The sequence below is a fragment of the Mesoplodon densirostris genome, chromosome 3, assembly GCF_025265405.1.
Source record: "Mesoplodon densirostris isolate mMesDen1 chromosome 3, mMesDen1 primary haplotype, whole genome shotgun sequence".
Classification (NCBI taxonomy): Eukaryota; Metazoa; Chordata; class Mammalia; order Artiodactyla; family Ziphiidae; genus Mesoplodon; species Mesoplodon densirostris.
This window is the reverse complement of record NC_082663.1, coordinates 130,006,997-130,034,528: the sequence shown is the minus strand read 5'-3', so window position 1 is coordinate 130,034,528 and position 27,532 is coordinate 130,006,997. Positions and strand designations below refer to the sequence as shown.

General features: G+C 51.7%; 1 protein-coding gene across 4 annotated transcripts in view; it reads left to right on the top strand.

Annotated features, from left to right (window-relative positions):
* TNIP1 (TNFAIP3 interacting protein 1) overlaps positions 1-27,532 on the top strand; it is a 52,507-nt gene that overhangs the window by 17,050 nt on the left and 7,925 nt on the right. For 3 of the 4 annotated variants that reach the window (XM_060093669.1, XM_060093670.1, XM_060093668.1), the window contains exons 2-12: positions 4,070-4,241; positions 5,415-5,549; positions 7,273-7,358; positions 9,119-9,199; positions 11,870-12,061; positions 16,657-16,751; positions 18,385-18,505; positions 22,420-22,509; positions 24,157-24,222; positions 24,384-24,515; positions 27,110-27,238. In XM_060093669.1, coding sequence (XP_059949652.1) covers positions 4,106-4,241; positions 5,415-5,549; positions 7,273-7,358; positions 9,119-9,199; positions 11,870-12,061; positions 16,657-16,751; positions 18,385-18,505; positions 22,420-22,509; positions 24,157-24,222; positions 24,384-24,515; positions 27,110-27,238 — 1,263 coding nt within the window. In that variant the 5' untranslated portion in view covers positions 4,070-4,105. The remainder of the gene's footprint in view (positions 1-4,069; positions 4,242-5,414; positions 5,550-7,272; positions 7,359-9,118; positions 9,200-11,869; positions 12,062-16,656; positions 16,752-18,384; positions 18,506-22,419; positions 22,510-24,156; positions 24,223-24,383; positions 24,516-27,109; positions 27,239-27,532) is intronic. The other variant, XM_060093671.1, reaches the window with a different exon arrangement.

The following is a 27,532-nucleotide window of genomic DNA, read 5'->3' as shown; positions in this document are numbered from 1 at the left end:
TTTTCAACCGTCGTCGTCCTCTTGGGTGGAGGTTGTGATTTGGGCCCACGTTCCCACACCCCCATCCCCTTAGCTGCTCACCTGTCGTCCTGTCATGCCTGCTCCTCCTCCTTTTTTGGGCTGGTGGCTCCTTCAGTTTCAACAGGATCACCTCCGTCGTTTCACTCTGTGGTCGCTGCCTGGCCTGCCATCTCTCTGGGCCCTTTTTTGCCCCTAAATCAGGACTTTCTGGTTCCAGCGGGCACCCCCAGGCCTCTCAGGGTGGGCTGTAGGATCCCACACCCCTGCCCTGAGCCAAGATCTTGTCTTGGAAGAAGGTCTGAGCTGGCTGCCTCTTCCCCACTGACGGTTTCTGCTTTTGGAAGGCAGGTTGGTGTCCGCTGCTGGCGGGTCACCTGATCTGTAGCTTTAAATTTAAAGGAACCAGGCTCAGGTGAGTATGGAGTCCAGGCCAGACGTGGCAAGAATGTGGATGGGGCCTCTGCTTTGCAGTGGGATTGCAGCACAGGAGCAGAAGTGGTGGGTGGGGGCAGTGGCAGACTGGAGAGAGAGCAGGCACCTTCCAGCTCCATCCTGATGTTTTGTGTGACCTTGGTCTTCCTGCTCTGGGGCCTGACTGCTGCCCTCACACCATGAGGGAGGGTCAGATGAGCTCATGCCCTGGGATGCCTAGGCGCTGAGCTCCCGTACTGCCCCATGCAAGGCGTGTGGGTGGTCAGCGCCTCCTTCCCCTATCCACACCCACTCCTGCGGTCTGTAACGGAGGGGAAATGTGCTGTCAGCCGGGGAGGCAGGACAGTGATGCAGCCCCGCATTCCGAGAGCCCTGGGGCGCCTGGTAACGGGCTTGGCCTTGTTGCCCTTGGGAGATTCCTGTCCAGCTCTGTCATCCTGGGAATGAGTCCCCTCTCCAGGAAAGGGCTAAAAACCACACAGACCAGGAGGAGAGTTCCCATCTGCCCGGTGGTCATCCTGGAACTGCCACTGACCATCTGGGCATGAGGTCAGCAGGACGTGGAAATTCCCCATTCCTGTCTTTGTGTTTCTTTCCTCCAGAAGTCCAGACCCTCCCTTGGGCAGCTCCTCTGATCTCCAGAGAGGACTTTCTCACAGTAGACTGTTTGGTCTGGGCTCCCTCTGCCTGTAGCCTGTTTCTCCCCCTGCCCCCAAGCTGCCCAGGCTGGAGTCAGGAGAATAGCCCTGCCTGTCCCTCCGCTGCTTCCCGTGAGTCCGCTTCCCTGTTGGCTCCCCACTGCTGAGGGAGAGCGTGCGGGGTTTGGAGGATGTGGAGGTGGGGTTTCAGTTCCTGTATCCTGCATCCTGCTCTGTCGCTTGGCCTTACATCTGGGCATCTCTGAGAGATCTTGGCTGTGCCAGCCTCGATTCTAGAAGTATATGGCTGTGCAGGTGCTTCTGGTCCATGGATCACGGTTAGGCTCTCAGGATGTTTGCACATGGCCTGTCAGGAGGCAGGCATAGGGTCAAGGGTTCCTCTGGCCCTTTCTGTCTCTCTGTTCTGATTAGAGGTTTATTGGGGCTCTATTCTGGACCACTCTGAAGATACCCTGGTAGACCAGGTGATCTCGGCCCCTGCTCTCATGGAGCTTCTAATCTATTGGGTAAGCCAGATGTGGAGTAAAAACATTGCTAAATCATCGCACCATGTCAGCTGTGAGTTCCATGTAGGGTGAGTGTGGAGTGGTGAGCAGGAACCCGGACACCTGCTGTCACTTATCCCCAAAGGTGGCTACGGCCCCTCCGGCTCTTGGCCTCCCCATTTGTGAACTCCATTCAGCTCTGAATCACGGCTCACCTCCCAAGTGCCAGGCCTGTGCTGGCAACAGAGATGAGGAGAGCATGCTCCTGCCCCCAGGAGGTTCCCAGTCAGATGCACATAGGCTTACCCCAGTCATATATATTCCATACTGGACGTAAGGGCTTGCTGGAGAGGCACGCAGGAGAAAGGGGAGCATAGAGGAAGGACGCCCCCAACGTCTACCCACACTTCAAGCTCCTTGCTATATGCCAGTCATTGTGCCAAGTGCCTTACCCACACTGTCTTTTAATTCAGTGACCACTTCAAAGCTTTATTGCTCTGCTGTGTAACATTGACCTTTCAAGTTAAAAATAAGTCCCCCCTAAGCTGACTGGTGACTTTTGTGTTGGGTGTGTGGGCAGCTGTTCTTTGCCTCTGTGGGGCTCTCAGCAGGGCGTGGGTGCCTCTCAACTGTGTGTTTCTCTTTTTCGTTAGCCTTTGGGGGAAGGGTCCCTCTCACCAGAACTTTGTTTCTCCTCCCGGCTCATGGCATCCCATGGTAATGTGGACCCTCTGGGCAAAATCCTTGTTTATCTCTTGTGCTGCAAGGCAGGGGAAACAGCCCAGAGGGTACCCATGTTACCCTACAAACAGGCTTGAACTTGCATTTTGCCCGTCTGGCCTGAGTCTTGGCAGCTGTGTGAGGATAGCGGGTGATTAGCTCGGCTTTCTTAGGTGGAACTGGATTTTCATCTTGACCCTCACTTGCTGGCTGTGTAATCCTGGCTGAGTTACTTAACCTCAACAAGCCTCCATTATAAAGTGAGGATAATTTACTATGTATTTTAGGGTTGTTGTGCAGTTTGACTGAGATAATGCATCTGAAGGGCTTAATGCAGTGCCTGGCAAGTAGGTTAATGAATGGTGGCTGTTATTATTAGTCCCTTTTTACTCTTCTCTTGCAGTGAGCACTTGTGGGTGCTCAAAGGGCCTTTGAGGACTCATGACTGAAATCGTTTTGGCCCTGGGGGTGGTGATCTTGGGAGGGAGGTTTCGGGGCCCCAAGCCCTTCTGAAGTCCCCGGTGGAGGCCTTTGGAGCTCTTTCGTGGTTAGTAAGCTCTTTGTAGGGCTGGAGGCTGAATCAGTTTTTCATCCTCAGGGCCTTTGCACTTACTGTTCTCTCTGCCTAAAATATTATTCCCCCAGATATCTGCATGGCTAGTTCCCTCACCTCCTTCTATAAAGTCCTGGCCTCAAACTTCCTGCTTAATTTTTGTCCGTAGATGTTTTTATCACCCCGATACTATGTTCATCTCTCTCACTATGTATCTACTTATCTACCTCCATCACTAGAATGTAAGCTCCAAGAAGGATTTTTGTCTAGTTTGTTTGCTGATAATTGCCTAGCACCTAGACTAGCACCCAGCACAGAATAGATGCTCAATAAATAATTGTGGAATGAATGAATGCAAGAAAGAAGTTTCTCTGCTAAGTCACAGAACTCAGATTCTGCAATCACTTTGCATGGTGGTTTCAGATGACATAAAGCTGGTGAAATTGAACAGAGTAATGCAGAGCACTGGCTGCACAAGTAGATGGTGCTTTGACGGAAAGTCCATCTGTTCATTAGAACTGGAAGGAGGAGGTTGACAGTGTCAATTCGTATAGTAAATATTAGTCAGGGGGTTTTCTTCTTATTCTTTCTTTTAAAAAAGATAGTGCACATATAAATGGAACTTCGGATTGGATTGACTTGCTTATCCCTTTGGGCACAAACATTTCATTTTAAAGATCACTGATTTAGTGTAAGACTTTCATTTCCCCTCCTCCGAGAGGGCAAGGGACTGCCCACAATCCCACAGTGAGTTAATAGCTAGACTATTTATTCATTTGATAAGAGTTTATTGGGCATTCCTGTCATAGCTAACACCATGCTGGGCGCTGCGGATGCAGTGATGCAGGGTCCTCTTCTTCTGGACCCTGTCAACAGGACGTGAGCTCAAGTGTTTTGACTCCAAGGCCAGTGCTCTTTCTTGTACTCCACATTGCACCTCACAGTTGACTGCTGTTCCAAATGAACCGGTGGTACAGTGAGGCTGCTAAAAGAAACTGATGCCGTTCTTAGGTTGCATTAATAGAGGCAAAGTTTCCAGATCAAAGGAGGTGACTATTCTGCTCTGCTGTACTGTGACCAGGCAGTCTGAAGTGCTGTGTTCTCTTCTGGGTTATGGTGACTGCCTTCTGAGGCCCTGATTGACTAGGACGCCTCAGTGGCTTGGCCAGCCCCCTGACATACTGCTGTTGTCCTTACAGCCAGGCGGGCACCACGGCAGGGGCTGAGCCACCATCATGGAAGGGAGAGGACCATACCGGATCTACGACCCTGGGGGCGGCGTACCTCTGGGCGAGGTGTCCGCAGCTTTTGAGCGCCTAGTGGAGGAGAATTCCAGACTGAAGGAAAAAATGCAAGGGATAAAGATGTTAGGTAAAGCAGACCCTGCACTCTGCCTGCAAGCCTCCTCCCTGCAGCCTGCAGTGCCAGCTGGCATATGCTTCTGCTGAAGTTATCCCTCTCCCTCCTGCCCCACAGCTGTGTCTTTGTGTACTTCTGTAGCACGGTGGCAGTATTCCCAGCCCTGAGTCCCTCGCACCCCAGAACCATGATGACAAGACTCAGAATACCATGAGGGACCGAGAAGGAGGCCTGGGGTGGCGGAGAGGGAGCTGGCAGGCCCAGTTAGCCGACAGGGAAACAGAATGGCCCATCTTCCAGAAGCACCAGAAATGGGGAGAGCTGGCATCACCAGGGCAACCAGGGTACGGTCCCCAAGTGTTAGAGCAGGGAGCTGAGCTTGGCCTGAAGCAAGGCGGGACGAGGCCCCTTGGTTTCTCTGTTCCTGGCTTTTCCTCAAGCTGTCGCCACTGCCCAGAGCAAGCCTGCTTACCTCCACATGACAGACTAGTCCCCATCTGTCAGTACCCAGCTCAGATGCCATCTTTTCCTCCATGAGAGGCTTTCATTGATTTCCCCATCCAGAGGGGACTCTCTTTCCTCCAAACTCCTAAAACTCTTCCTTTGCCTTGCTGCCACCTTCTCCGGGCTTAGGCTTTGGGGGTGAGCACAGCTCCCGATTTTCCAAATGCTTTCTCCTTGCTTGGCAGATCTCTCCTTGGAATGACAGATTGGGGGAGGAGGGATGGAGTTTCCCTGTCTCCACTTACAAAAGAAGGCAAACGAGGCCCAGAGGGGTGGTTGATGTTATGGAGGGTCTCCTCCCTTCAGGCAGTCCCTGACTGCGGGCCGTGGGCTGTGAGTAGCCCCCCAGGACTATGACGGTGGGCCTAAAAGAGCCCCTGGCTTTGTGGAGTCCCCAGCCAGGTGCGGTGGGAGTGGGGCAGGAAGAGGGTGCCAGGGACCAGGAGTTTGTTCTAGATTCCCCTGTTCCTTTTCCCCTGGTTGCAGGGCTCTTTCTTATCAGGCCTCTTTCTGGTTGTGGGCTAGAATGACATGTGTCCCACTCAGCCAACAAGGTGATGCAGGGAGTGAAACCCAGGGCCTGCAGCTCCAGAACCCAAGGCTTAGAGGCTTGGGGTGGGAGAACGAGCACACTGAACTGAGTAATTCCTTTTGTTCCTCCTTCCCCCATTGTCTCCCCAGGGGAGCTTTTGGAAGAGTCCCAGATGGAAGCGTCCAGGCTGCGGCAGAAGGCAGAGGAGCTGGTCAAGGACAGTGAGCTGCTCCCACCGCCGTCTCCCTCTTTGGCCTCCTTCGACCACCTGGCTGAGCTCACAGGTACAAGAGGAGCCCAGGCGGTCCTCTGCCTTGCCCGTACTCCTTACTCTCTAATCCCTTAACCGTGGACTTCCTTCTTAATCAGAAATCCACCTCTCCTTCGTTTATCCTTAGGCCACAGGCCATCCTCCCAGTCATGTTCTGGCTATAGAATCCCCCAGAAGGTCACATTTGGAAAGGACTTCAGGAATAAAGACACAGACCTACTTGAGAATGGACTTGAGGATATGGGGAGGGGGAAGGGTAAGCTGTGACAAAGCGAGAGAGAGGCATGGACATATATACACTACCAAACGTAAGGTAGACAGCTAGTGGGAAGCAGCCGCATAGCACAGGGAGATCAGATCAGTGCTTTGTGACCACCTGGAGGGGTGGGATAGGGAGGGTGGGAGGGAGGGAGACGCAAGAGGGAAGGGATATGGGAACAGATGTATATGTATGACTGATTCACTTTGTTATAAAGCAGAAACTAACACACCATTGTAAAGCAATTATGCTCCAATAAAGTTGTAAAAAAAAAAAAAAAAAAAATAACCTTGTCCAAAAATAGCTGGTGACTCAGCAGTCCTGAGGCTGTGGCAGACATTAGAAATGGATCACAACAATCCACTGCACCCAGGATGTGGACTCAGGATCTTTATCAGCGTAACTTATTCAGCAAATATTTAATGAGCAGCTACTATGTGCCAGGCATTGTGCTCCAGGCAGCCACTTCGGGTCACTAGAGTTGGCATCTGAGTCAGGAGCTCTCTGGTCTGGCCCCCCTCCTTCCGTTTTACAGATTAGGAAGCGAGGCCTGTGGAAGAACTAGACTTGCCTATCAGTCTGCTGCAGTGTCTTTCAGATGTCAGGTCCATATGCTACCTATTAAAGGAAAGCGATGACTGTGACTTAGGGTTAAAGTGCTGTGTGTGATCACCGTGCAGTCCTCTGGCATGTCTCCAAGTCCAGGACAAAGTCTGGGACTAGGGAGGAAAAGGTGCCCCCCGACATGGGGCTCAGATGCCTCCTGCTGCAGCCCCACCTTACGGTCTCAGCCCAGGCCAGTGTGCCAGCCTTCCATTTGGCTGCTGGCTATATTTGCTGAATGGACACATGGAGGAAAGTGATGCTCGCAGAGTCCACTGTTCTGCAGGCAATGGATGTTTCCAGCTTCCACTTGTCCATTCAGTAGCGTTTTCTGAGTCCTGGATGGGTGCCGGGCCCATCCCCAGAGGGAGCTGTGCAACTCCCCTCAAGGGGCCCCCTGTGGCCAGAGCCCCAGGAATTCAGGGAAGGAGAGCTCATTTTGAGTCCTGGTTCTGCAGTTGCCAACTGTGTGACCGTGGGCCAGTTGGTGACCTTTCCATGCCTCAGTTTTCTTACCTTTAAAATGGAGAAACAGAGCCGTCTTGAGAATTGGCTGAGATAATAAATATAAAAACACTTTGTTAATTGTAAATTGTCATCATTGAGGCAGGTCCAGGGTAGCAAGGAGCAGTGGCCACCTTGGGATTTTCCCAGCAAATCAGGGAAGATGGTCTCTCTGCCCAGGTTCTACCCCGTCATTCCAGAGCCAGTCGTTCTCCCAGGCTATGGGGCCCTGCTGGGACCACCTCCCATTTTCCCAGACTCGTAGGGAACTCTGTCTGAGAACTTTCCTGGCCAAGGCTGTCCTTAAGGGGGCAGCATCTGGGCTTTTCCCCTTTCCCTGCTGCTCACCCATGTTTTCTCAATTCTCCAGGAAAGGATGCAGATGTCCCAGCACCCCCCGCTGACCCTGCACACCCCAGCGACAAGCCAGAGCCAGTCCCCAAACCTCCAGCAAGTGTAAGTTGCATTTGGAGTCATGGCTGAAAGTTACCTGGATTTCAAGGTCCCATTGGCAGAACAGCAAGAGAGAGGTTTAGGGTCAAGAAACCTGGGTTCTGACTTGCTGGGTGATGTTGGCAAGTTGATCTCAATCTCTCTGGGGCCTCGGTTTACCCATTTTCAAATGAAGGTCAGAGTTAAATCTTACCAGGAAGACCCTGATATGTACAAGGAGTTCCTCCCATTTGCTAGGTTGCATAATGTTAAGCATGTATCGACTGCACAGTGCTCAGAAAGTAGGCGGATGTGACAGGGAACTCACCTTCTCACCAGGGGCTCAGAAACTGTCTTCTGAAGATTTGCCTTGAGAAGTTTTGCTTGGTATCCTAGGACTGGAAGGGACCCAGGTGGTCGTATCATTTATTTTTATTTTTAAACTTCTAAAAATATTTATTTACTTATTTATTTTTGGCTGCATCTGGTCTTAGTTGCAGCACATGGGCTCTTTCGTTGGGGTGCGCGGGCTTCTCTCTAGCTGTGACACGTGGGCTCTGTAGGTGGCACGTGCGCGTGCACGGGGGCTTAGTTGCCCTGCGTCATGTGGGATCTTAGTTCCCCAACCAGGGATTGAACCCGCATCCCCTGCATTGGAAGGCAAGATTCTCAACCACTGGACTACCAGAGAAGTCCCAGTCGTATCAGTTAGAGTCTCCATCCCACAGATCAGATCAGATCCAGAGAGAGAAGAACATTTTGTGAGGTCATGCAGACAGCTGAGGAAACGTAGAGGTGAAAGGGAAACTTTCTAGGGTGGTGCCAAGATCCAAAGCTGGGCCCTTGGTGGCCATGGGGCTCAGCAGAAGCTGAGCACGGAGGTCCTCCCAGCCCTGCCCTTTCCTGGGATGAAGGAAGGCTGAATTAGCCTTTGTTCAGCCAGGTTTAACAGCAATCCCAGAGCCAGTTGCTGGTCCAGAGGGACCATCGGCCCATCCTCTGGTGGCACAACCAGTGCCTTCTACTTGGAGTGGCTGGGAGATGTGGGGGAGACTGGAGTCCTTGGCCTCGCTGGATTTAGGTGTGTCCTGAAAAAGTCTCTCCAAATTTGTGGATGTCTTGTTGGGACTTATCCCAGATCAGTCCACTCCCCTGGGATCTCTGGGGCTGGGTTGGCAAGGCTGGCACAGGACCACCGTGGCTGTGGCCACACTAACTGTTGTCTGTGTTCTCCAGGTGACCAGTCAGAGACACCTAGGCCCAGGGGACAGCTCTGGTGCCATAGCAGGAATGTCAGATTTGCAGTCCTTGGAACGCAGTCCTACTTTTGCATTTATTAATGATATGCCTTCAGTTTCCTCATCTGCCCAATGGGGATATAACCTTCTGACCACTCCATGGGTTGCTTTGAGAAAAAATGGGAGTTCATGAAAACATTTTAAAAGTGCAAAGCCATTAAGAAAGATACGATCCTAAAGTGCTAGTGGTTTAAAGTCAGCTAGTCCAGTATCCCTGTTTTACAGATGAGGAAACTGGCCACAGAGGGATGTGGTGTGACCTTGAGTCACACAGTGGGTTGCGGGCTGACTTGCTGGGATTCATTACTGCTTCGTGGTCTGTGAGCTCATCCTGGGCCGGCTCCCCTCCTGCCTAGAGGACTTGGACGTGAGAAGGGGTTTCCTCTTGCCATTTTCTGACCCGGCTGTACTCTCAGCCATGGGGCTCCAGAGGAGGGGCGAGGTGTTTTTCTCTCAGGCAGCCCCTGACCCCCTTTTTCTACACAGAGCACCTCCTCCGAATTTGAAGTGGTCCCTGCCGAGGGGCATTCTTCACCAGAGAGCGGCGGCCACACCAGAAATACCATGGTGAGTGGATGGCAGGTCCCTGGGCATGTCCCCCGTCTCCTCTCTGTTTCAGTCACCTGGCCCCGCGTGAGAGGCACAGGACCCGCTTATATCCCCTGGGCACCCCGGAGTCACTAGGGATACGCTTGAGGGGCCAGCACCAGGGGGTGCTTCTCGCTCACATATGCAAATCCGTGGCTGGTGACTTCCCTGTGAGCCACACAATCACCCGACCATTGTGAAAGCCTAGGCACGTCGCCAGCCCCACTGGCCTCCGCCAAGCGCCGGGCACCTCCGCAGGCTCTGACTCAGCCTTTGGGCCTATGGACTCGTAGCTTGGGTAGAGTAGAAAGGGTCAGAGAAACCCAGAGCAGCTTGAGGCAGGTGTGGCCCTTCTGTGCAGGCTCTTGGCTGCTCCCAGGTTCCCCTTTGGGGCATATGCAGGTCGGAGGTCAAACCTTGCACTTACACACACACACACGCATGCATGCATGCGTGCGCGCGCACACACACACTCCCCTCCAGCTCTGGGGTGTCCACCTGGCATCCTCATTCTCTGCTTTACCCTACTTGCTGCCTTTATTCCAACTATGTTGTCCTGTTCTCTCTTAAAATGGCAGACTTATTGGAGCACCACTGAGAAAGGTGTGGAACGTTGTTCAAAAGTCTTCAGGTCCTGCCCTCTCCTCCTCCTTCCTCCTTCCTCACTTTGAGATTTTTTGATTGTTATACAGGCAATAAGTGGTATAACCCTTCACTGATACCTTGGTCTCCACTGCCTCATTCTACCAAGGATTTGGGGCACAAGTGTTGCTCTTTACATGTAAAGTGAATGGCTTTGGGAAGTGGTAACTGGGACGTGGAGGGAAGTGAGACAGGAAACTGCTGGTTTCCATTACAAACCTTGCAAAACAGTTTGACTTTTTAAGCTACAAATAGTTGATTAAAATGTTAAAATTTTAAGTTAAAAGCCAAAAAATTAGTTAAAATATAATTAAATTAAAAATACTGAATTAACAAGGCAAAAAAAAAAATGTTGCTCTTTAGTTCACTGTTTGCATCTTGTGTCTATCAGTCCCCAGTGCAAGGTCCTCATCAAGTTGTCATGCAGCTTACACTAGCTAGCATGCCTTCAGTGATGCGGGGCTGCTCTGAGTATCAGAAATGTTCTGTGTTTTGTCCCCTGGGAACTTCTGTCCCCTTGTCCTGTTCTATCCCCAAGGGCTCTGAGAAGCTGGCCAAGGAGGCAAGACCCCCCTGCTCAGAAAGCATTTCACTCTATGACCTCAGACTTTACCTCGTTAATAGGTTCCTCCTTAGCCCCACCATGTGCCTAGTCTGTGCTGAGCAAAGACAAGACAGCCTCCCTGCTTTCTGGGAGCTTGTAGGCCAGTCGGAGAAGTCAGGGCGATGAAACAATTCACCAGCCTTCAATAGAGCACCGTTCACCACCTCATATCCTGTGTGGGAAGAGGCAGTGGGGGAATGAAGGCAGAATTGAAGAAGCAGCAGCATCTGATAGAATAAGGTGCTAAGAGTATCATGGAGGCATTCACTGGACATCACGCTGTGGCTGCCAGGGCATTTCCACTGCTGCAGAGTTCAGATGAGGGAAGTGGCCATAGATGGAGAGTCAGGAAGCCCAAGTTCCAGTCCTGGCTCTGCCCCTGACTCACTGGGCAACTTTGAGCAACCTCCTTCTCCGCGAAGCTTCATTTCCAAACCGGAACCCTGAGGCTCCCTGTAGCTCTGACGGCCTGTGACTGCCATAAGTGGTAGGGGAGGCCTGCTAGAGCAGCTGAAACACGGGGGTGCTGGGAAGGATGAACAGAGGGGACACCACAGGAATGAAGCCCGAAGAGGTGTGGGGCCTGATGGGTGGGGTCTCAGGCAGGGGAAGAGGGGGACTCAGTTGCCTGGCAGGGGCTTGATGCAGTCAGCTGTCAGCTACCCCTGTGGCTTCTTGGACGTGGTGTTGGCATAGCTAAGGCATTGTCTTTGCCAAGAGTGTTCTAGACAGAGGAAAGAGGGAGAAAGAGAGAGACAGGGACTGATAGATTCTGAGATTGGACTATATTGCCCACGGTTTGCTTCCTATCTCAGTTCTCTGCTAGATTGGGATTCTTTGAACTATCTGTGATTCCTAATGTGTTTTGAGTCTTGGGTCCTCTGAAAAGTTGATGAATGCTTGGACCACACCCAAGAAGACACATGTATAGACATAATAGTCAGACAGTTTTGATGTCTGCTGGTCAAGCCTTCTTGAGCTGAAGAAGCAGTGCTGTGTATTGAGTGATACCCCTTTCCTGGGCTTGCTGCTTTCATGTGTCATTTCACTTGCATAAGAACCCTGTGGGGTAGAAGAGAAGAAAAGGGATGTGTACATGTAGTAGATGAGGATTCTGAGGCCCAGTGGATGAGTGATTTACCCACAGGCACTCAGCAAGGCCCAACGTGTGGGAGGAAGGTGGCTCCAGCACTGGTAAGCCAGCCAGTGGCCTGCGAGTCCCGGGTCCTACCCTGTGAGTCAGCCTCAGACAGGGAACCTGCATAACTGGAGAATGTCCCTGGGCTGAGATGGGATCAGAGGGGGAAACTGAGTCATGAGGAATGGGGAAGCAGAGGGAGAAAGGCTGGGGGCACCTACTCAGACTGTGGTGAAGAGCGGTCTGCGTCCCCTCCCCCCTCCAGGAGCTGGGCCCCCTGCCCCACGAGGACAGCAACCTGATGCTGCACCTGCAGCGCCTGGAGACCACCCTGAGCGTGTGCGCCGAGGAGCCTGACCACAGCCAGCTCTTCACGCACCTGGGCCGCATGGCCCTCGAGTTCAACCGGCTGGCTTCCAAGGTGCACAAGAATGAGCAGCGCACCTCCATCCTGCAGGTGAGGCCGGGCCCAGGGAGGGTGGCCTGGGGTCTGCCATGTGGTTCCCCCTCTGCTTCCTCCAGCTCTTCTGGAGAGTCCAGGGTACCACGGGGACTTCCGAGGGTGAGGATGGGGACCCGACTTGGGCTTCTTGTTCAGGGCAGTGAGCAGGGTAAGGAAGTTGTGAGAAGGGACGAGGAAGAGGCAGGAAACCAGGAAATAATGGTGTGGGTGATGCAGATTTCATGGTTGGGGTTACTCTCGAGGCTGTGGATGTGGTAGGTTGGCAGCAGCCTTGCCTTTGTTCTTCACATACAGGTGGGGAAAGGGAGGGGACAGAGGCCGGCCCCTTGTATGTTACTGTCCCTGCCCCCTGAGCCAGGACCATCATTATCCACACTTCACAGGTGGGGCCACAGCCCTTGAGAGGTGATTTTTTTTTTTTTTTGGCCTAAGGCTCCCCACTTAGTAGATGGTGCAGCTGGGATTTGAACCTCGGTCTGTTGTATTCCAAAGTCCATGCTCTTAACTCCCATCCCAACCTGCCTCCCCAGTGGAGGAGGCATCCTTTTATACCCTTCCTGTGCTGTGGGAATGAGGTCAGATTTCCTTCCTAGGCCAGGCCAGGCCTTGGAACCATATGGTCCTTGGTTCCAGTAGACTCTTTATTGCTCTCTAACCTTGGGCAAGTGACTTATGCTCTCGGTCCCTCACTGTCCCCATCCGTAACATGGGGCTGGAAATGCCTCCCTCGTGGAATTGCTCTGAGTATTAAATGAAGCCCCTTGTACAGTCTAGGACATAGTAAGTGCTCAAAAAGTGGTCACTGTTAAGATTTTATGGTGATGGCTCATCCACACTGGGCAGGGGATCTGAGCCTTCAGGGCTTGGGGGTAGGGAAGGATTCACAGAGGGTGAAACTGAGGCTCCGAGAAAACCTGCTCGGGACCTGAGTATCTGTCACCTTAGTGACCGAGCTGTAACTCCAAGCCTTCCTCCCTCCTAGACCCTCCTCTGGGCCAGTCACCGCCCTGTTGTCTCACTCATGTCAGCAAACATTCGAGTGCCCAGTTGACGGATGAGGTGCTGGGGTGTCCACTGTGTGCAGCTTTGGGAAGGGCCTGGGTTGACAAAAGCAGGAGGGGCGTCCAGGCTGGAGACAGGTGTGAGGAGAGACGGGGGGAGCAGAGGATTCCCACCCCCACCTTGGGTGAGGGGCCACACTGGGAGGCTGGAGGAGTGATTGGAGCCTGGAGGGCCAGGCCGAGGGAGACCGCCTTCAGGTGTCAGCAAGGCCCAGAGATGTCAAGTGTCAAGGCCGAGCCACTGGGGAGGCGAACCTGGTGCGTTGCTTGTGGTGGGATCACTTTGAGTGTCAACTTTTCAGCTTTGTTGTTGTGGTGGTTTTAAATTAATTAATTAATTTTTGGCTGCATTGCTGTGTGCGGGCTTTTTTCTGGTTGCAGAGAGCAGGGGTTACTCTTCGTTGCGGTGGTTTCCCTTGCTGTGGAGCACAGGCTCTAGGCGTGTGCGCGTGGACTTCAGTAGTTGTGGCTCGCGGGCTCTAGAGCACAGGCTCAGTAGTTGTGGCGCACGGGCTTCGTTGCTCTATGGCATGTGGGATCTTCCCAGACCAGAGCTCAAACCCTTGTCCCCTGCATTGGCAGGCGGATTCTTAACCACTGCGCCACCAGGGGAGTTCCAACTTTTCGGCTTTGAAATAAGGATTGATACTGGGCCTCATAAAAGGGGTCCTGCCAACCCTTGTTATTAAAAAAAATTTTTTTTTACTGACGTATAGTTGATTTACAATGTTGTGTTAGTTTTAGGTATGCAGCACAGTGATTCAGTTTTATATATAAATATATATATATATACACACACATACACATATATTCTTTTTTTTTTTTTTTTGCGGTACGCGGGCCTCTCACTGTTGTGGCCCCTCCCATTGCGGAGCACAGGCTCCGGACGCGCAGGCTCAGCGGCCATGGCTCACGGGCCCAGCCGCTCCGCGGCATATGGGATCCTCCCAGACCGGGGCACGAACCCGTATCCCCTGCATCGGCAGGCGGACTCTCAACCACTGCACCACCAGGGAGGCCCACACATATATTCTTTTTCAAATTTTTTTTTTTATCGTTGTTGGGCTGTGCTGCACGGTGTGCACGATCTTAGTTCTCTGACCACGGATTGAACCTGTGCCCCCTGCAGTGGAAGCACGGCGTCTTAACCACTGAACCACCAGGAAAGTGCCCCCACTGTTATTTTTTATCAGGCTCTTGTTTGTTTCCTTCTTAGCTCTTATCATAGTTTGTAATAATTTTATTAATGGGTTTCTTTACTTGGTGTTTGTTTTTTTTCCTTGTGTTCCCTGCTAGAATGTAGGCCTCACAAGAGAGGCAGGTACCTTGTCAGTCATATTCACCACTGCATCCCAGTGTCTGGCACTTCATAGGTGCTGAATGTACATTTGGTGAATGAACAAATGAATGAATGAACTAATGAACTCACACATGAGCTCTATTAACCCCTTTGATGGAAGGGCTGTTGCATCCTGGGTATTTGCCCAGCCTGTGGGTGGAGGTAGATTAATCTGGTTCCTCCTCATTCATTCACTGATTTGTTTCTCGGTTCACTCAGCGTTTCCAAGGCCAGGTATGGCATGAGACCTCTGCTGGGCATTGCAGCCAGTCATAATGGTTTTCTATTCCTCCATGTCTGACCACTCACCAGTTCCAGGCTGTATTCTCCATGCAGCCTTCTCAAGTCTTTCCTGGGTTAGTCAGAAAGGGCTCGGTTTTGCTGTGGAAACAAACAACTCTGAAATCTCCCTGGATAACATGAAAGTTTTCCCTCATATTCTGTGTGGCAGGGGCTCGTTTCTGCTCCACAATCACATTGAGGCCCCAGCCGTCTTGTGCCCTTTGGCAGCCATAGGGAAAAAGAGACCAGAGAGTTGTGCCTGAGCCAGCCCAGAAGTGACACTTGTCACTACCACTCACCTTTCATTGGCCAGAACTGGTCACATGGTCACAGCAAGTCTGGGAAATGGACATGGAAGGGAGCAGGTAGAAGGTCTGGTGAATATCGCTCACTGTCTCTGCCCTCAGCCCAGCTCACAGCCCGCCACCTCCCTTCTCTGCTCTTTTATCACAGGCGAAAGAGGTACCATTTAGGATCTGCCAGATGGAGTTTAATCCCCTTGGTGATCCCCAAGAGCTGTACAACCTCATGCACATTATTTCACCTGCACTAGCCTACATTTGGTGTTTTTTTGGCCACACCGTGCAACTTGCGGGATCTTAGTTCCCTGACGGAGGATTGAACCCGTGGCCTCGGCAGTGGCAGCATCGAGTCCTAACCACTGGACTGCTAGGGAATTCCCTAGCCTACATTTAAAATAGAGATGAGTTACGTAGCTTTGGGGAAGCTGTGAGGCTCCACCGAGGTGGTGAGTGGAAGAACACCTGGCCATTTACGGGTCATGGGTTAGGTGCTCACTAGGTATTTGTTGAGAGATTGAGTCGCTTAGTACTGACCTGGTGCATCCCCCTTACTAGTCAGAACCTCCGTTCCCTCCATCTGTGAGGCCCTGAGTCTGGCTGCCCATCTTCCATGCCCCCTCCACCTTGCAGCGCGTCAAACACATGTCCTCAAAGGTTATCAAGTGCCTGGCAGCTCACGAGGCACTTGCACTCTCCCGGTCTCGTTTGTCCTCATAGCAGCCCTATAAAGGAGGCAGGGGAGGAGCAGTTGCCCCACTTTGTAGGTGGGGGAACTAACTGTGTCTCAGAAGTGAGGGAATCCTGAGCCACACTGGGAATTGGTGAGGTCTTGACCCGATGCCCTGTCTTCTGACTTGCCGGCTGACAACCTTGCACCCCGGCTGCCTTGAGTACTCTCCAGATTGCCTGAGCTCTAGGCCTACTACGACTCAGGTCCATTCAGCCAATCAGTCCTTCAACAAAGTGTCGAGCTGAGCTGGGCCCTGGGCTGAGGATCCCTCAGTAGACAAGAGAGCAGCGAGAGGATCCCAGCCGTCTGGGAATTCATGGACTAGTGGGGTGGGGGGTACATTAAGAAAGTAACGACACTGATGGTTCTTTAGCTCTAATTGTCACGGGTACCAGGAAGGGTGAGAGCAGGGGACTGTGAGTGAGGATAATGGAGGTGACCTAACTCACCTGAGATGTGGGAGTCAGGGAGGACTTCTCGGAGGAGGTGACGTTTAAGCTAAGACTTGAAGCAGGAGTAGAAGTCAGCCAGGGGAAGGCTGGTGGGGAAGAGCATTCTAGGCTGTGGGAACAGCAGTGAAGGAGGAGGAGGGATGGTGCTCTCTGCCTTGGAGGAACAGAAGGCGCTGTGGCTGATTCTTGGTCCGGCGTCCTCATGGCTGGCTTCTGAGGGAGAGGATGCAGAGAGGAGCCTGGGTGGGCCTTGTGGCTCGGCTCCTGCTGTCCCAAGAGGGCTTGGGTGAGGCCATTGCAAAAGGGATACCGTGTCAGGACCTGGCGTGGCTATAGCGCCCCCACCCCCACCCCCAGCATTAACCTGCATTTGGGGTGCACCCCTTCCCTTACCTTGCCCCCATCTCCCTCTCTGCCCTGCAGACCCTGTGTGAGCAGCTTCGGAAGGAGAATGAGGCCCTGAAGGCCAAGCTGGACAAGGGCCTGGAACAGCGGGATCAGGCTGCTGAGAGGCTCCGGTAAGTCCAGGCTCCTCAGAGGAGGGGTGAGGAGTCGGATGGGCAGGAGGAAGACGGTGGTGCGTGGCACTGATTTCCGGGCTGAGCGCTCTGAGGCCTGTGCCCAGAGCCCTGCTTTGGATGTCAGGTCTCTTGGTCCTTCTCCTTGGGTGTTTCCTCTCTGGTCCTTTTAATACCTTGGGGAGTGTTTGTGTATAAAGTGCCTTGAGAGCTTCAGAAGAAGGTCTGTACAAAGTGCACTCCTTCCTTGGGAACTTAACCCCTCCGCCTGTTAACAGCAGCTAGCTGGCTGTTGGAGAGAGGGCTCTGGACTTTGCTGCCCCCTGCTGGTCACCATCCTGACCCGCTCTGTTTCCTGAGAACAGTCAGGGGTTGCTCACCTGGGCTACTACTGGGTCTCAGACTTAACTGTGCATCAGAATCACTGACGGTCAGGAAAGGCACTGCAAGTTTACACTCCCACGCCTCTCTCCTGTGCTGAGATTCTGATTCAGTGGGTCTGGGGTGAGACCTAGGCATCTTCATTTTCCAGTGGGCCTCTGTGATTACGATGTAGGTAGACCCAGGATCACATCTGAGAGGCACTGATCTTGACTGTCAGAGCTCGAAGGGCCCTTTGAGATCATGTGGGCCAAACCCCTCACCCTGCAGAGGGAAACTGAGGTCCAGGGAGAGGCCTGTGAAGCCCAGAGGGAGTCAGGTGTGACTGCTGATCCACTGTGCCATTTTGAATCAGCATATATTTATTGACTTCTGGATGGCCAAGCAGTTGGAGTTTTATAGCCATAATGACTCCATCCATGGATCCAAAAACCCAGGCTGGAGGAAAGACCCATGATTAGAAGGTGAGGATGCAAGTCCCCACTGTGTGACCTTGGGAAAGCCATTTTACTTCTCTGTTTTCCTATTATCACATGGAAACCAGCTGGCAAATAGGATACGAAGAAATAGTTTCCATATTTCAGTCATACCTGAGTCCACATCACCGTTTTTCTTATGTCCTGTATCACCTACCTTATTATTTACTTAAGAATTTAATTTGCATCATGTTTTTGCTTAAGATTATTATAATGAAAACTTGCACTAGAGTAACTGGAAAACAGCATGACCTGGAATAAATAGAAGATACCTACAATAATAAACACAACAAAAACGGAAGGATGTTAATTAATTTTGGCGAATTGCCCGCTCAAGGCTCTGAGGCTGAAGGCTGCTCTTTCTCTGTTAACACGGGAGACTAGCAAGCACTAGAGAGGCACTCAGGACCCATCAGCACCAAACTGAGACTTTCCCCATGCTCCACACAGGACGTCTGAGGATAATTGGAAAGGGTGGAATTTTCTCAGAGAGTGTGATGCAGGGTTCTTTAATGCAGTGTGGATGTACCCTGAAGATCTCATGTATACAGACGTCTCACAGTTGGGGAAACCCTGTTGGTGAGCGTCAGAGACTTCTAGGGAAGCCGAGCAAAGTGGCGTAAGGATGCCCTTTGTGGTTGCACCTGAGGGCAGGTCTCAGGGACTCGCCTTACTCCCCACGTCTCAGCTGCAACTCAGATGAGTAGCAGGTCTGAGGTCCCCAGGATCCTCGACCCAGGGCCAACAATATGACCTCTCTCTTTGCCTCCAACCAGGGAGGAAAACATGGAGCTCAGGAAGTTGTTGATGAGCAGCGGCAAAGATGGTGCCTCCAGATGGCCAGGCTCACCAAAGACGGAAGGCACGGGCAAGAAGGGGGCAGCCGCACAGCAGCAGGTATGTGGTCAGAAACTCCTTCCCCAGCACTGCAGTGGCTGGTGCCCAGCCTCCAGAGGCAGTGAGCCAGCCACACTGCTGGAAGGTTCTAGTTGTTAGATGGCATTTCCTTGGCTTGTCCTGAGAGTCCACCTCCCTGTAGCTTCCACTCCTCAGCCCTTATTCTGCTGCCAGCCACATGGAGCATCCCATTCCCTGGGACGCACGCTCAGCCTGCTGGCTGTGACTCTGGCTTCCTGGCCCCCACATGCCTTCTCTTCTCCAGGCTGAATAGCTGCAGTTCCTTTGGTCATTTCTCATAAAGGTGGTGTCGTGTCATTTGTGCAGTCTGGGCATATCCCCTAAACATATTCCAGTTTGTCAAGGTCTCTCTTACAGGGTGGCTCCCAAAAACCAGTTTAATGTCTCAGATACCCCTGGTGGTATTAGGGTGTTAGGTTGAGAAAGCCCCTGAAAGGACTCTGTTAAGCTCCTGCCTGGGAGCCTCTGACATACAGAGAACAGGGTGTGGGCTGACGCAGCAAGGCCTGCTAATGCCCTGGGCTGGCCCACCTGCCCCCTTCCCACCACAGCTCCCAGCGCTGGCTCACATCCAGTTCCCAGCTAGGAGCTGGCTGGCCCCTTGCCTGGTCTGTGCTGTGCTGCAGAGCTGAGTCCCAACTTTTTACTGACATGTTTCTCCTCTTTAATGGGGTTTAATGGCTGTACAGCAGGACTCAGTGTCTTTAACAAACCCCACACTTGTGTAATAGCAATAATTATCCTAATAAGTCAATTCCTCATTACTATGTGCAATGGCAATGTAGAGTTTACCTGGGATTTGCAAACTCATTATGTGATCTGGACGTCCTCTCTACGTGTCAGGGAGGCAGGGCTGGGACTCTTACTCCGTGAGACAGCTATGGCGGGAGGTTTGGAGAGGTCCTGTGACATCACGTCATCTAGATTCCTGCATCCACCTGCTATTAGGCAGATGTGGGGTGTGAGAGGGCAACCTGCCGACGAATGGCCTTCTGAATCCCAGCCCATGAAGCCCCTCTCTTCTTCCATTTACCCCTCAAGTCAGAGCCTGCCTTGTCTGCCCTCTTGAGGAAGTGACTTGTGGACTCTCCTGATCTCCCCTGGGTTCTCGGAAGTGTGTGGGCAGGCCTCTTCACTTTTCCAAAGCCCTTAACATCAGTGACTTCTCGAAAGGCCAGATGCCCTTACTGCCCTGCCGGGGAGGAAGGTCCCGTAGGAGGCATGCGTTCTGGGCAGTGGTGAAGCCTGTGCCCTGGAGTTGCATGTGGCTTGAATGCTGACTCTACCTCTGGTCAATGCTGCCACCTTGGACAAGTTGCATAACCTCTCTGACCTCAGTTTCCTCCTCTGTGAAATGGAGATAATGACACCTACCTCAGAAGGTCACTGGAGGATTCAGTGATGTGATGCCTGTACAGTAGGTTGAGCACTTGGCACGTGGTAAACAATGAACATTGGCTGTCGCTCTTAATGGCAGATTTGATGCCTCTCTTCTCTGTGGAGGTTAAGGGTACACCCAGGAGCACAGCACCCCCCTTCCTCCTTCCCCAGTAAGGGCAGGCCCATCTCTCACTTTTCCTAAAGGAGGTGAGACGGTCCCTGGAGGGCTCCCCCAGCCTTCTCCCCTTACTCCCGGGCTCTATGGTGTACTTACAGACCTTAGCCTGTAGGGGCGCTTGAGCCTCACAAGTTCACTCAGCACCGTGCCCCACACCCCCACACCCCCACCAGCCACAGGGGAGCGTGGACGCGAATGGGAAGGCAAGGAACAAAGAGAATGTGGGCAACGACTCCAGGACAAATGCTGTCGGACCCACAGGATGTCAGAGGTTGGGGCCCATCCCGTTTGATCTCTTTGTACCAAGGCCCAGAAAGGGTGTGGGTCTTGGCCTATATCAAGCAGGGCCTTGGAGATAGAGCTGGTGTTCAATTTCTGAATTGCTAGCATCATGCGGCATGTGGGATCCTAGTTACCCGACCAGGGATCGAACCCGCACCCCCTGCAGTGGAAGCGCAGAGTCCTAACCACTGGACCGCCAGGGAATTGCCAACACTTCCTATGTATAAAAAAATTTTTTTTTTAACTTTTTATTTTGAGATAATTTTAGACTTACAGAAGAGTAGCAAAATAGTCCAGAGAGTGCCCATCTCCCCATCGTCTTCACATATCACCTAACCATGGTTCAGTGATCAAAACCAGGAAATGAACATTGGCACAATACTATTAACTAAACTACAGTCTTTGTTCAGATTTCACCAGTTTTTCACTCATGTCCTTTTTCTGTACCAGGATCGAATCCAGGATCCCACATTGCATTTATCAATAGTTGTCCTGTCTCCTTAGTTCCCTCTGTCTGTGACAGCGCCCAGTGGTTCTTGTCTTTCATGAGCTTGAGGCTTTTGAGTTATACTGGCCAGTTATTTTGTAGAATGTCCCTCAACTTGGGTTTCTCTGATGTTTTCTTATGATTAGACTGATGTTATGGATTTGGACAAGAAGATCACTGGAGTGACATCTTGCATCATGTCTAGGGTACATGATATCGATGTGTCTATTTACATTCAATCTTGATCATTTGGCTAAAGGGGTGTCTGTCAGCTTTCTCCATAATAAAAGGACTAATTTTCCCTTTGTAGTTAATAAATATTTACTTTTTTTTTTTTTTTGCGGTATGCGGGCCTCTCACTGCTGTGGCCTCTCCCGTTGCAGAGCACAGGCTCTGGACGCGCAGGCTCAGCGGCCATGGCTCACGGGCCCAGCCGCTCCGCGGCATGTGGGATCTTCCCGGACCGGGGCACGAACCCGCGTCCCCTGCATCGGCAGGCGGACTCTCAACCACTGCACCACCAGGGAAGCCCCTAAATATTTACTTTTGAGGAGACACTTTGAGACTGCAGATGTCCTGTTTCTCCTTATACTAATTTTAGTATCCACTGGCGGGTCTCACCTGCAGTGATTATTACTATAGTCTTCTAATGGTGATTTTGTGCTTCCTTCATTCCTCCTCTATTTACTAATTGGAATTTTTCTTCTCCTGCATCTATTTATTCACTTATTTTTTTCTATTAATAGGGACTCAAGGATATTTATTTTATTCTTTGGCTTATTATCCAGCACTATTGCAATTTGTTTTCTTGTTCAAATAGTTCCAGCTCTGGTCATAGGCATCTCTTTCAGGTTGTCTCCTATGCCCATTTGACATGCCCTTCTTCTTCTTATTATTATTATGATTGAGCACTTCCTTACTTTCTGGCACCACAAGTCGCTCCATAATCACCTTATATTTTCCCTGCCCCAGGCCTGAAATTAACCACTCTTCCAAGGAGTCCTGTTTCTTTTTGTTAGAGAATGGTATTTAGAAACCAAGATCTGTGTTCATGGCTATTGGAGTGACACTGCTTTAGGCCCTCTCAGAGGTCAGAGCTAGGAAATACATGTACTAATCACACATGCACACAGATCTTTATTTGTGTATCTTTTAAAAAACATTTTAAAAATAAACATTTTATAAAATGTTAAAAAAAAATGTGTAACTCTTGCTTTCCAGGCTGGAGCATTTTTGGCTGATGGGTAGGGGAGGAGAGGGCAGCTGGCAATGCCTTAGAGATAGAGCCTGAGCAGGAAAAGAAGTGGCCATGGTGGGGGCGGGGAGGGAGAGGGAAGGGTCTGGGAGCCCCTGAGGGTCAGGGAGGGGGAATAATGATCTCCATGGACTTCACGAAGGGACTCAGTCATAGCTGGGACGAGTAACAGTGTCCTGGTGGGTGGGAGGGTAGAGAGGCAAGAGACGGAGGGCTGGGTCTCATGGGTGAGCAGCCTTAGAGGGGCACTGAGTAGGGGAGAGAATTGTTACTTGAGGCTCTGCTGAAGGCCCCTCTGTGTTTCTCCTCAGGCTGGTGTGACAGCAGGTAAAGTCCCAGAGGTGGGAGCCTTGGGTGCTGCTGAGAAGAAGGTGAGGATGCTGGAGCAGCAGCGCACAGAGGTAGGTGGCTGGAGGGAGTGGTGGTGGTCGGGGAAGACCCTTCCTCACTCCTGGGACCAGCAGGACAAAGACCCTCCCTGGCCCTCTGGCTCTGGCTAGGCCCAGGTCTCTGTGATGCGTTGCCATGGTGACTACTGAACCATCTGCCCATGGGTGAGAGATGCTGCTTTTCCCTGGCTCTTGTCTCCTGATCAGTTCCCCTACCCACAGGAGTCACTCTGAGGAGGTGGCATTTGGGGTATGGCCTAAAATTGCTGCGGGGGATAGCTTAGGAAGGCTCCCATGGTAAACCCTGGATGGTGGAGAGAGGTTGTGATAAGAGGCAAGTTTTAGCAGCAGGAATGGGGAGTCTGGGGTTCATGTGTTCACCATGCAGCCTGGTTCAGGGAGGGACTGTCACAGAATGAGAGATCCCATACCTGCTTGCAGCACTGCTTCTAATCAGTTGAGAGTTTCCAGAAGTTGAGGCTCTTTCCTTGTGTCTCGTGCATAGTCTTCCTCCGTCCCCCACCCCCGGTATTTCTGGACCAGAGGTGGGAGCCCCATCCTCTCTATTCTCTGAGCCCCTCCTCTCCACACAGCCCGGTCCTTGTCCCAGTCCCTGGGCCTTTCTGCCCTCCCTGATCCTCCAGCACATCTGAGAGTCATGTTCTCTTGGTCTTTTGTTTGTATGCATATTCACTTTAGTTTTCTTTTTGTATTACTGTAAGTTTTTTTTTCTGATTACAGAAGTTATATAATGTTCATTATAAAAAGATCGAGAACCTCACCTCCTGGAGATGACCACAGTTGATAACAGTTCATTGCATATTCCTCAGTTTTCTCTATGTACTTACTAATGTATGATGTTTGTAAAAATATCATACATACCACATTGCAGATTGCTTTTTTTCTTTCTTTCCTTAAAATTAACTATATCTTGAGGGTATTTATTTATATGTAAAACATACCTGTGTTTCTTTAATTCTGAGTACTTTTTATCATATTTTAATGTTTTTGAACTTGGGATGCCCTTTCCATTGTTAATTTAATGATGTTGGGTTGTTTTTCTTCCTCGAATTGTTGTTATATCAAGATTATGGCGAATAATTAGTATCATCTCAGAACGGAGGCAATGTATTAGGCACCGGAATTTCTGAAGAGCTGTGCAGTGCTCCATTTTCTGTTTATTCTATCATTTCCTTAACCTGTTTCTGATGCTGAGGTTGACCTCTAGATTTTTTTGCAATATAAACATTGTTGAGATGATCAACAGTACACATATTTTTTACACACTTGTACAAGTACTTCTTTTGGTTACATTTTTCAGAGTGGAATTATTTGGTTAAAGAGAACGAGAATTGGAAATTTAAATGCAGAGTCCCAAATTGCCCTCCACGTGGGTGTGTGTTCCATAATTCTACAATAAAAATTATATACTCTTTCTGTGTCTTGGTGTTAGTCTTGCCTTCCCGGCAAGGGTAAAATGTGGCGGTTGATAAAGGTGATTTGCTCTGAGGGACGTTTTTGAGAAGCGCAGGATCGAGGCAGTGTGTGTAGCTGCCGTCCACACACGTTGCACACGCCTACAAAGCTGGTGTTGGAGGAGTTGGCTCTCTTTGGTCGTTCTCTGCTTATCTCCTGCCCACCCCAATCTCTCCCCTGCAGCTGCTGGAAGTGAACAAGCAATGGGACCAGCATTTCCGGTCCATGAAGCAGCAGTATGAGCAGAAGGTACTGTGGGGGTGATGGGAACTCAAGGCTGGAGTCCTGCTTCACAGCTGGGCTCTCTGGGCATCCCCAGCATCCTGCATGCTGCTTCCCTCACAGCAGCCTTGAACCTTGGATGTTCACCCCGGCCCTCACACACTCCCTTTCTCTGCCTCTGAACTTAGATCACTGAGCTGCGCCAGAAGCTGGCGGACCTGCAGAAGCAGGTGACTGACCTGGAGGCCGAGCGGGAGCAGAAACAGCGCGACTTTGACCGCAAGCTCCTCCTGGCCAAGTCCAAGATAGAAATGGAGGAGGCAAGTGTGACTGTTGGTCCCACAGGTTCAGCTCCGGGGGCCAGCCCTCTCCTCCCCAGCAGTCTGGAGCTAGGGGAGTAAACAATCAGGGGTGGGACTCAGGAGACGCGGGTTCCATCTCTGACTCCAGTACTCAAGGGCTGTGTGGCTGGAGGCAAAAGCACTTTCCTTCCCCGTGCCTCAGTTTCCCATCTGAAAATTGAGATTGGATTAGTTATTCTTTTCATTTTCTTCTTGTTTTTATACCGAAGAGCTTTGGTTCAGTTAAAATCTTATGATCTAGGGAACTGCACAGGGAAGCACGGAATATAAAAGAGATTCCACAGGCCTGCTCTAGTACACTTGATGGGCTGGGTGCTGCTGAATGTGTACAATGGTGATGGCTGTTTGTGGGCGAGGGGCTCCACCATTAGACAGAGCTTCATTCAGTCCTTCATCTGGTCACTGTTCAACAGATCATGCCCTGGGCACCGTGCTGGGCACACAGACTCAGCAGTGAACAGTCAACCCCGCCCTCGGGGGAAGAGACGTGGGACATCTAATTACAGAAGCAAATGAGTAGACGTGTGTTAAGTATGACACAGGAGAACTTACAGGGATCAGAGTGAGAGCATAAAGGGGGCCTGGATTCATTCTGGGGGGTGCCCAGGAACAGGTCCCCTGAAGAAATAGCATCTGATCTGTCATGTGTGTGACTGACACCGGCCAAGGCCCTTCAGGGTCCTGGAGCAGCTTAAAGAGGAAAGGCCATTTGACCCCCAGGCTCTCTGGAGATTTTATTTCTGTCACCATGCCTTCTCCTTCATGAGAACTGTGTACAGGCTGCTTTTGCCTGACTTAGAAATGGCCATTTCCAGCAGAGTTCCTTCCCATCAGTATGCGACACCCAGGGGCCTTCTCTGAGCGGTCAGCCTGCCTTGGCGACCGCCCCGTACCTTGGAGATGTGTGTTAGGGAGGACACTGCCTGTCTTTTCTGGTGAGTGCACAGTCACAGCTTGGGATTGTCAGCCAGACCCTCGCTCACGTTAGTGGGTGGGGTAAGTTCCTGGCATCTGACACTCTTCCCTGTCAGCTGGGGGAAAGGCGGGATGTTTCAAGACAAAAGCATGGCCCTGTGGGTAGGAACACATGGCCATAGAGGCCGTGCTGACCCGGGAGTCTCTTAAGCGGGGAGTCCGCAACAACTCCCACAAAGATCCAACCAAGGCTGCCCTCGGCCATCTTTGGCTGAAAGCAGCTCACCAGCTAGTTTGTAGGATATTGACATGTTCACAAGATACAGATACAGTGAGAGTTTCCCTGGACCGTCTCTCCTCATCACCCCCACCCCCCCAATTCCAGGCTCTTCCCAGTGGTAACCATGGTTACCATTTTGGTGTATCTTTCCAGGCCTCTTATCACAAATAAACACACAGAAATAGTTTAATATGGGTGTGCCTGGTCTTTCCTCTGCACTGTGCTGCCCTCTTCTATTTTAAAAACTCCCTTTGACTTGCAAGGGGACAGAGAGCACCAGAATGAGGAGACCTGGGTTCTAGACTAGCCCCAGCTCACAGCGTGGCCTTGGGTAAGTCACTTCCCCTCTCTGGATAGTCATTTCCTGTCATATAAAGGGGCTAGGACTTGATGCTCTCTGAGGGCCATTCCAGGTGTGGCTCTTTGCAATGAAGAACCTGGATTGTTCCATAGTAGGTATGGAAGCAGTGCTTCCGCCTTGAAGCCTTCCCTGGTTTCTTTTCAGCTGTAGTATTCTTTCCTTTAACCTCACAGTAGTACTTTGTTTCTCCGTGGAGGAACCCTTTCTGCCTTGTGCTGCATTTATTTCTATGAGGGTCTTATCTCCTCTGGGCTCAGAGACTGTAAGAGCTGAAAGGTCCTTTGGAGACTTGCGGTGGCTTATCACTTTCTGTGCATCATAGAAGACCCCTGTGCGAATCTGGTAAAAACTGTGGCTTTTCTCTCTAGAAAGTTGCACAGTCAAAATTGTGTGCTCGGGAGCTTTCCTGGTGGCGCAGTGGTTGGGAGTCCACCTGCCGATGCAGGGGACACGGGTTCGTGCCCCAGTCCGGGAAGATCCCACATGCCGCGGAGCGGCTGGGCCCGTGAGCCATGGCAGCTGAGCCTGCGTGCCTGGAGCCTGTGCTCCGCAATGGGAGAGGCCACAACAGTGAGAGGCCCGCATACCGCAAATAAAAAAAAAAGAAAAAAAATTGTGTGCTCAGATTAGGGGCTCACAGACCTCCTGAAGCCCACCTGTGACTCCTGTTACGAACCCCTTACGTGAGGCAGATAGGAGAGCTTAGACCAGAGAGGGCTGGGACAGCGCCCAAGGGCTCAGCTCACTGTTGGAGGAGCTGGTGGCAGAACCCGGGGCCTTTCATTCAACTGAGCTCCCCGTTCCTTGAGGACAGGACCATGTAGACATTACCGCTCTCACCCGGGTGCGTCGCCTGGGGCCTTGTGCATGAGCATCCTGGGGCAGCAGAGTGAGAGTGAGAGGGGAGGCATGGCCGCGCGCAGGGCGGGGCGCGCAGTCAGGGAGTCTAGGCCTCCTGGGGAGGCTCCCTGCTTACCAGTCCTGTGTTCCCTGCAGACCGACAAGGAGCAGCTGACAGCAGAGGCCAAGGAGCTCCGCCAGAAGGTCAAATACCTGCAGGATCAGCTGAGCCCACTCACTCGGCAGCGGGAGTACCAGGAAAAGGAAATTCAGCGGCTCAACAAGGTGGGCGCCTCGGCTATGGTCCGTTGGGCGGGCAGGGCTTCCCTGAGCCAGCCACGGCGCCCACCCTGTGGCCGGTGCCTCAGACCCTCAGCTCAGGAGGGGCGACTCCTGGGTCAGGGCGAAGGCGCTGAGGCTCTCGGTGCTGCCCCGTGATTTCTGCCACCTCTGCCTTCCCCTCCCCGCATGCTGAGTGCCAGGCTGGGATGACCCCATGCTTGCTTCCCTGCAGACCCTTGGACGTGCTGTTCGCTCACACAGTGCCACCCCCTCATCATTCAGGTTTAGCTTTAACAC